General features: G+C 37.2%; 1 protein-coding gene across 2 annotated transcripts in view; it reads left to right on the top strand.

Annotated features, from left to right (window-relative positions):
• Nucleotides 1-2,279: 2,279 nt before the first annotated feature.
• LOC106476541 (homeobox protein AKR-like) overlaps nucleotides 2,280-10,258 on the top strand; it is a 12,796-nt gene continuing 4,817 nt past the window's right edge. Inside the window, exon 1 of one of the 2 annotated variants that reach the window (XM_022380376.1) lies at nucleotides 2,280-2,541. Coding sequence is in view for 1 of the 2 variants with exons in the window: in XM_013937192.2 (XP_013792646.1) it covers nucleotides 7,445-7,466 (22 nt within the window). In the remaining variant the exon portion in view is untranslated. Of the gene's footprint in view, nucleotides 2,542-7,349; nucleotides 7,467-10,258 lie in introns of those variants that run through there. The other variant, XM_013937192.2, reaches the window with a different exon arrangement.

Genomic DNA, 10,258 nt, shown 5'->3' with positions numbered 1-10,258 from the left:
GAAGGGTTGTCTTACTAACGTTGACTATTTTCATCGTTCACGTAGCTAGAAGGGTTGTCCTACTAACGTTAACTATTTTCATCGTTTACGTAGCTAGAAGGGTTGTCCTACTAACGTTAACTATTTTCATCGTTTACGTAGCTAGAAGGGTTGTCCTACTAACGTTAACTATTTTCATCGTTTACGTAGCTAGAAGGGTTGTACTTACTTTTTACCTTTCATCTATTGAGATTATTATTTTTTTCATTGAGAAATTGATCGTTTTAAGATATAATTATTTTTTTTATTTCTAGGCTGTATTTTATATTTTCTGGTATCTTTCTGTTAGTTCTTTATAATCTGCAGTTTGAGTTTACCTTTTAGTAACGTAAATATTAAAATATTTTTATTTCATTGACGCGAAAAAGCACGTGTTCGTCTAGAACAATGTCAATTGACATTGCTAGTAATTAGTCTGGACGTATTAATAATGCCCCTGTCAACTGCATGTATCGTGATAGTTAATGTTACATCCAAGATCACGTGATAAGAAATATAAGGTATGGTTTCGCTACAATGGATGTATGTGTTTTCGTTTTACTTTGGCTTTCTTGATTCAGTCAAATGTTGAACGGGCAGATAATTTCAAACTCGATAAAATTCCACAAATTGTAAACGTCTCTATGTTATCTGTTTATTAAATAATCACATACGTATTCTTATAAACTTAATGATCATTTTTCAAGTTAAGTTTTATAAAGTTTTTTCTTGAGACGTTTTGCATGCCCCTTGTCGTGTTTTTTAAACAAATATCGCAGATTGGATTTTAACTGCAGTATGTCAGATATCACAACAATTATCATTTTCACATTTTATCATAAGATTTAGTTACATCTTTTAACACAGGATTTACTGTCACGGTGTAACACAAGGCTTAGTTACATCTTTTAACAGGAGGTTTACTGTCAACGGTGTAACACAAGGTTTAGTTACATCTTATAACGCGAGGTTCATTGTCAAAATGTAACACAACGTTTACTGGCACGATGTAACACAAGGCTTAGTTACATCTTATAACACGAGGTTTACTGATACGATGTAACACAAGGCTTAGTTACATCTTATAACACGAGGTTTACTGGCACGATGTAACACAAGGCTTAGTTACATCTTATAACACGGGGTTTACTGTCACGGTGTAACACAAGGCTTAGTTACATCTTATAACACGAGGTTTACTGGCACGATGTAACACAAGGCTTAGTTACATCTTATAACACGAGGTTTACTGGCACGATGTAACACAAGGCTTAGTTACATCTTATAACACGAGGTTTACTGTCACGGTGTAATACAAGGTTTAGTTACATCTTATAACGCGAGGTTCATTGTCAAAATGTAACACAAGGTTTAGTTACCACTTGTAATGTGCTGTTTAGGTTTCTGTTTTAAACCGGAGTTGTTAATCACAAGTTAGAGATCACAGTTGAAATTAACTTTCGAATATAATCGATTGTGAGTTATCCGTGTTTTTCATAGTTTTTTTTTTCTTCAGTTGTTATTGTTAAGGGGAAATTTTCACAGTGAGTAGTTGGGCTGTTTCTACCGTATGGATCAAACTCCGAATTTTAACAAGTATTCAAGCTTACCGCTGAACCACCAAAGAGCTATGTTCCTTCAGTAAACTGTCGTTTGTAAAAAAATATTTTCTTCTGAAACTCGCCATTTGTGGTCACGTGCGAACTAAACTGTTATTATTCACGTGACGGCACGAGTTGTAAACCCGTGATAAAGATTTAAGCTCCAGAAGAGATCAAAACCTTGACCTGACAAAACAAAACTCTCTATTGCAAGGGTCTATGTTAGGAAACAAACTTGCTTTGATGTCGTAACACACACTTGTTGAATCTACTTATTGTCTTCGTGAATAATAAACCCTACTTTACGTGTTTGATATAGGTAATTAGTATCGTGAAAAAACATTTCAAACAATCTGTATCAATGTGTAATGTGGTCTACAGAATAGCGTGATCTGACCGTGAATCAGAGGTTTGTGGCTCGCGTCCCGTTGCTCCAAACTTGTTTCTTAATCTCACTGTTCGGTCGGCAATAGTTACCTTGCCTCTAGTCTCAGTTCAAAACCAGTTATGTCTGGAACTACCAGACCTTAGTTACAAATCTGGTAAAAGGTATTTTTGTTTCTTTAACGAATTTCCAACAGTCGATGAAGACGAGGAAAAAAAGAAAGATTGACAATTTGAAACATCCCGGAAAACAGCTTACAGCTTTGGAACCATTGGTATTAAATGTGATTCTAAGGAAAGACAAGAATATTTATATCAAGACCTTTTGAACCTACGTGTTTTTTTAACATCTAATGAAATGTCATCGTCTTCGATCACTGGAAAATCCCAGATGCTACTCCGGTAGCTCGAGGAACACATAACCTATATATCAATCCGCCACTTGGCTCGAGGAACCAGCTTGAACACCTAACCTGAATATCAATCCGCCAGTATGTTTTCATTTAGCTTCTCACTATTTTATCCGTCCTTATCGTCTGTAAGTGGTTTTGATTTCGATTTATTTCCATTTATTTATAATATCACTGTTATTTCTTAAATTTTCATTCGTGCTTTATGTGTCCCTTGTAGTATCCTCCGCCCCTAGCTCTTCTCCTTTTTTTTTTCACCTTTTTTTTTATTCTAATCACGTTATTAATGTATCCAGGAACAGTGTTAGTGTTTAGTGCTTCCATGAACTTAACGACACACTTGTATGTAAGCACAGTGCTGATCAACTGAAGTTTATCAACCTGGTACAGGTGTATTAGCAGTACACAGTTATAAACGGCATATTTTTCCGCCATGGTTTCATTACATCATGAAACCGAACCCTAAGAGTTTAGCTGTCAAATGGTAGGTTGGGCGTAGCCTAATGGTTAACGTTTCTGAACTGTGAATGCGAGGATTCGTGATTTGTGACCCGTAGTGACTAAAACGTTCTCCGCCCTTTGGGACTGCGAATATACTATAAATATAGGGTATAAGAGTGGTAGTCAAGTCCTACTATTCGGTCAAATAAGAGTAGCTCGACGGTGGAAGGGTAGCTAGCTGCCTTTCTTCTAATGAACTTGACAATTGTCTGCTGAAACATGTCCGGAACAAAAACAGCTTTACTCAACAAATAGTTTTTAGTTCTTCTTAGAACTAAACGTAAGTGGCTGAATGTGGATCACGTGACTGGTAACATCCTGTTTATTGCAATGGAAAATAAATACCGGTGTGACTTGAGGATCATTGCAACAAAAATTATTATCAACATCTTTTTAATGGAGGGGTGGCTTGGTTGTTAGCTTGTAGGATTATAAATCTAACGGTCTAAGGTTCAAGACTTTATGCTCCCGAACTCTCTCCAATGTAAGCTGTAAGCACATTATCAAAGCATTGTTCAGTCGAAAGTGCCGGACAAAGGCTACTCCCCCCCCCCCCCCCAACACCTTCAGTCAATGGGTCAAAATAAGGAACGGCTATGATTGAAACCTTATGCTGTATGACGTAGCACACGCATATGCGCATAAGTTGTCATTCAGACTGAAAATATCCGTTCCACTGCAATTTTAGGAGTAATAGCGTTTACTGAAACTTGATGGATAACATTTCGATATATATAAAAAAATAATAAAAAATTAGCCCCTAACCCTTCAACTACAGGTGACATCATATGATGCAAGCATTTTGGGCGCAACATTTTGAATAACCCGCAGCAAGAATTCGCGAATCTTTGCGCGTTGGATGGTAGGCAGTTTTACACAAGCCGGAAACGAAAGGTTAAAGACATATATAAAACGCTTTACCTATAAGAAATACAGGTACAGAATGCTATCGCTTTATTGTTGGTTCTTATATGTATAATATTAAGTAGCCCCCCCCCCCAGTGGCACAACGGTATGTCTGCGGACTTACAATGCTAGAAACCGGGTTTCGATACCCGTGATGGGCAGAGCACAAATAGCCCATTGTGTGTCTTTGTGCTTAATTACAAATAAACAAGCATTAACTACGGTAGTACTTAATAGTAAGGTCGACAAGGTTTCCAAATAATTCACGCGCCGAAAACCACCCTATTGAATTCTTAAGCGAAAAACCAACTATTCAAAGTATTGTTTACGATATATTATGCGCTTATATACTAATAATACGTTAAAAAGGTCGCTAACATTTCCGGTATAACAATTCAAAAAATTTTAGTCTAAAACAGCAACTTTTTCATCTACTACCTACCTGATCACGTCAGCGGGGCTAGCACCTAGACAACTCGATCTATCGCTATAAGATTTCTCCAGCTTACTTGACTAGTCTGTGGGTATCTGCTTTTGATATTCCGATAAAAATCCATATATATATATATATATATATACAGGTATAATATAAATAGTAAACATATCATGCACATACTTAAATATATTTTCAAACCAACAGATGGCGCTACATATCGATAGATAGTTTCTAAAGGTAAAGTATATACTTTATACAGTTTGTTTGTTTTGAATTTCACGCAAATCTAAACTAGGGCTATCTGTGCTAGCTGTCCCTAATTTAGCAGTGAATAAATAGAGGGGAAGGCAGCTAGTTATCACTACCCACCGCCAACTTTTGGGCTACTTTTTTACCAACAAATAGTGGAATTGACCATTATATCTTAACGCCTCCACGGCTGAAAGAGCGAGCATACTCGGTAACGGGGATTCGAACCCGCGATCCGTAGATTACGAGCCAAGCACCCTAACCATCAGGCCAAATAGGAAAACTTTGGGAAAAATGCGTTAACTTACTTGAAAGCAATGTTTTAGCACACTCATACAATTAATCGTGTATGTTCTATCACTCGTAAAACAGCAGTAAATCTAGAGGTTTAAGACGCTAAAAATTGGGTTTCGATACCCGCGGTGGGCAAAGCACAGATAGCTCAGAGTAGTTTTGTGCTTAGTGACAAGCAAAACAAAAGAACACAAAAACAATACACTTGTAATAAATGAAGATATAAAGAATTAATTGTGATAAAAAGTTAACTCATTTTTTCAGGCCCCCCAGTGGCACAGTGGTTTCGACACCCGTGGTGGGCAGAGCACATATAGCCCTTGTGTAGCTTTGTGCATAATTAAAAACAAAACAAAAACATTTTTTCTGCCTGGTAGATGGAAAGTTTTCTTTATCATATATATAAAGTTGTAAGGTGATTTGTGATATAAATTATTTATAACTTAAGTCCGAAAACATAAATATTGGTTTTAAAATATGTAAGATTGATAAAACTTGTGCAAAATGTTACTCAAACAGTGTAATTGTTCGCAGATACCTCAGCGGTAATCGTAAAGGTTGGAAACCCTAAAATTTGTGGTTGGATCCCTACGTCAGGCATAGATTAAATAGTCAGCCCATTGTGTATATTTGCGCTTAAACAAAAGTAACTATACACCTTTGTGTACGTCTATATATATATATATATATATATATATATATATATGTCATATTACTGATGATATGCTTCAAATGGAAGAACATCGGGCGGGTCAGCAGAAACGAACAATTTTTTACATTCTCTGTCTCAAGGAATTTGTATGAAGGAGCTGTGTAAGTACGTACCACGAGGGTATGGTCGGGAAAGTAACATACCTGTTTCTCGGTCTGAGAACTACTCAATATTTATATAGTGAAACGTCAAACAGTTGGGCACGATACTGCCGTAAAAGGAAGTCTTCTTTTAAACGTCCCCAGAGGGCAGTTTGAAAATTATACAACTTGGCAGCTGGTAATTTGGTAGTGTAATCTTTAACAAGGTTGTTCCTCAAACCCAGACTTGTTGAAATTAAAAAGTAGACTAGAGAGAGTCGGGCATTTCAGTAGTATGAAGGTATAGTTTGAGTAGTGCTGTAAGTACCAGGTTAACCCATGACGTGTAGTGTACTGTGTAGTATGAAGGTATAGTTTGAGTAGTGCTATAACTAGCAGGTTAACCCATGGCGTGTTGTGTACTGTGTAGTATGAAGGTGTAGTATGAGTAGTGCTATAACTAGCAGGTTAACCCATGACGTGTAGTGTACTGTGTAGTTTGAAGGTATAGTTTGAGTAGTGCTGTAAGTAGCAGGTTAACCCATGATGTGTTGTGTACTGTGTAGTTTGAAGGTATAGTTTGAGTAGTGCTGTAAGTAGAAGGTTAACTCATGACGTGTTGTGTACTGAAACTATACCTTCATACTACAGAGTAGTGCTGTAAGTACCAGGTTAACCCATGACAGTACACTACACGAAACTATACCTTCATACTACACATTAGTGTTGTAGGTAATAGATTAGCCCTTTAATCAGTTGCGCTTGTTTTTTTTTTTGGTTTTTTTTGGTTTTTTTGCCGCTTGACTCTGCTAGTGATGAATAAGTTGTAATATATAGGCTTAAGAAATGCAGTGAGAAACAACACTGACTAGTATTAATAAATTTATAGTTGTAAAAAAATCACGTCACGTGAAATGGCCGGAAGAAAACCAATTACTTGAAGAAACATTACTTAAACATTGTCCCAACCAACTAAAGTAGAATCATTTAAGAACAGAAACATCGACTTCTACACCCTTCGTCTGTAATACTTTCTCTACTGCGACAGCACTCTTCCACACACAAACTATGACATTTTATCCCACACGCTTAGGCAACGGGTGTGAAACCTCGAATCCACGGATTCACAATCTTGTTATTCTAACATTTTATTGTTTGTGAATATTAAAACACAATCACTTGTAGATGCTAGGGAACTAAAGTCACTGAGCTTAACTTATTTTGAAGATTTGTCATGGTCAGAACATTTTTTTCAATAACGAATGTACCGTTGCATCAGAAGTCAAGGTCATCACTGTTTTGTTAGTGCTAATTTATGACCAACTATGTTGATCATAAGTAGCAAAACATGAAGAAAGATAAACCTTGGGAACGTGGAGAATGTACTTGGATTTTTGAATATGTTTTGTTCTGTATTCCTCATTATTTTCATTAGTTATGAACGTTTTTGACTTTGAATGTAAACCAGGCTCTAGTTCATTATTAAATGATTTAAAAGCTGCGTCTAAGTTTGACCTCATATGTTAGAAACTGCCGTAAAGAGGCCGACATATTTACACGCACGTGGCTGAAGAGGAATGTCATTTAGAAACTCATCAGTCTTGGGAAATAAAAAGTATAGATAACGTGTGTGTTTGGCACAACGATAAAAATAAGCTTAGTCATACACAAGTTTGTTCCTTTTATTTCTGACTCCACCCACTAGATGGCTTCCGCGAAAGGTGGTAGTCAGAGTAAAGGTGCGAAACCTGTTTGTGACGTGTGTGCCTGAGTTTGGATAAAATGATTGCGTGAACGTGTTGGAAAAACGTTGTTTCCAAGAGGCTCTGAAAGGCTAACGTTTACTCAGCAGCATGCGTATGGCATTTTTATCAGGTACAGATATTTTCTTTAGTCACATCTAAAGCGTTATTAACGTTACTAACTGCAGCGTCTCAATCCTCCTTGTGTGGATCACGCACTGTCTTGTAGCCTTTTTTTCACATTTTGGTACACAAACTCTCTGTATTTCTTAAGTATAGATTAGCTCAGTATGACACATGGTAATCAAATCTTGTGAGTCATTATGACACGTGGAAATCATATCCCTGTAGTTCATTGTGACACGTGGAAGTCATATCCATGTGGGCCATTGTGACACGTAGAAATGATATCCTTATGGATTAGTAGGACACGTTGACATCATGTCCTAAGGGGTCAGTTTGACACGTGGTAATCAAATCATGTGAGTCATTATGACACGTGGAAATCATATCCCTGTAGTTCATTGTGACACGTGGAAGTCATATCCATGTGGGCCATTGTGACACGTAGAAATGATATCCTTATGGATTAGTAGGACACGTTGACATCATGTCCTAAGGGGTCAGTTTGACACGTGGTAAACAAATCCTTGTTAGCTTTTCTTCACCAAGCATATCAGGTGCATGCCTTGTGTTTCCTTCTAAGTTTTTTCATAAGCATACGGTTGTGCTCTGAGTTAGGCTTAACGCAGAGTTTACTTTACACTTAGTTTGCCTAATTATTGAATACACTACTAAGGAAACGTTGTAAACACTAACTTGTCCCTCAAACTCCACTGCAAGTGTGAACTTGTTTATGTAAAATTAACACAAACAGTAACCGTTTCTCTACCAGTAACATTTTATACACGTTTACCAAAGTTAACGCTATAGAGATTAGTTGTAGCAACTTTAACTGTTAAGTTAGTGACTGAAGTACACGTGCGAAACTACTACTTTCCGGCTTTAATCAAAGCTTCTAGTAATTTCTTTATTGAATTTCACGCAAAGCTACTCGAGGGTTATCTGCGCTCTATATCCCAATTGAACAGTGATAGCCTATAGAAAAGGCAGCTAGTTAACACCATCCACGCCAATTCTTAGGCTACTCTTTTACCACTAAACAGTGGGGTTAATCGTGACATTATAACGCCCTTACGGCTGAGAGCCGAGCATATTCGGAGATTCGAACCCGTGACACGCATATTACGAGTCGAGCGCCCCCGAACCACCAGCTCTGCTTTTATTCCGTCATGAGAGCTTGTTTCTGTCCTTTTATTTTTATTGCGAAGTGCATCAGGCACAGCTAACGCTTGGTGATGGGTGATAATATTGTTACGTATCTGCTCGTTTGACAGTTTCCTAATTTCCGGTATAACTTCTTTCCGGGTAACTTCAGCAACACAAGTCCTTTCTTAATTAAAACTAGTTTATTCTTTCTCAATACAACTTTGTAATACACAGTCACTTTAAACTTAACAACCTTTATAACACTATAATTCACAGTGATTCACACACTTTACTTACGGTAACAACTGTTCGCTTTACTCAATTATCTATTTCTTCAATCTATCTGCATATCTATCTATCGCTGGCTTTATTTGCCGGGCTTATATACTAAAAAAGAGGGCGCCTGGCAAACACTCGGATATTCGCGGAGTTCATCGATAAGTCATGATCCTTCTAGAAACTCCAGCGCGCATGCTCCCGCTGACGTAACAATATATAAGATTGCGCGTGAAAGAAATGACTTTTTCTTGTGATCAGACTAACTTCCGGGTCACCTGGTAAAGAAGCTTATAGTTCGAACAACAGTTGATTCAGCTACAAGTGAGTTTAGGTGACGGGTGAACAGAGAAAGATCAGTGCCTAACAAAGATGGTGATGTATTCATTCAACAACGATTCGTATCTTAGTTATAATTGTATCAACAATTCGTATTTTAGCTATGGACTTTGACATGAACGACATTTACAACTATTGTAATAGATTCTCACTTATATGGGTGACATTTACAACTATTGTAATAGATTCACACTTAGATGGGTGCATTTACAATTATTGTTACTGATCTACAGTGTCCTTTAGAACTGTTGTTTTACGACCCAAGTCTTGGTATAACGTTGTTTGGCGCGTGTGTATTTCTGTGATAAACATCAAACATTTGTTTTGAAATGTATAGAGATTTCCTTATTCAACATAAATGCAGATAAAATCTGACCGCTTGCCAAATCCTCTACAAACAAAGATCTCATTTAAGATACTATTACGACAGCGGAGGTCACGTGCCGCTAGTTACACGTCATATTCTCGAAGCTTCGTGAATCCTCGGAAGGTTACTAGATTTCGGTATTATTTTATATATAAGACGGTCAAGATGTGACGGTAACAATGTAATGCTGTGTAATTGAACTGCTGACAGAGAGAGAATATTGTTGAGTCGAGCACGTGAGACGTTCGTTGTGAATATTAGTGTTTGTTATAGCGCGACTGTGGAAATTAAGTGTATTGCAAAGTTTTATTCAGAAAGAATAAACCAGTTTTATTTAAGAAACGACTTGTAACGGTAAAGTTTCTCCGGAAAGAAATTATATGGAAAATTAACTAACGACCAGAGACATAACAAATTGGTGTCAGAAGTGGGATAAAAAAGAGATGGAGACGAGAAGCGGCAAATCAAACTACAGCTTAGCAGATTTGATGGCAGCAATACAAAAACAGCAAAAGAAACAAGAACGAGAAAAGAAACAAGAAGAGCGAGAAAAGAAACAAGAAGAACGAGAAAAGAAACAAGGAGAAATTACAGCAGTGGCAAGAAAACCTGCAATAGTGGCAGCTCGAACAGCAAAATAAACAAGAGAGATTACAGCAGTTGTTGGAGGAAAA

This window comes from Limulus polyphemus, unplaced genomic scaffold (genome assembly GCF_000517525.1).
Source record: "Limulus polyphemus unplaced genomic scaffold, Limulus_polyphemus-2.1.2 Scaffold10828, whole genome shotgun sequence".
In the NCBI taxonomy this organism is placed as follows: domain Eukaryota; kingdom Metazoa; phylum Arthropoda; class Merostomata; order Xiphosura; family Limulidae; genus Limulus; species Limulus polyphemus.
Note: the sequence above shows the minus strand (reverse complement) of the source record. Positions and strands in the feature narration are given on the sequence as shown.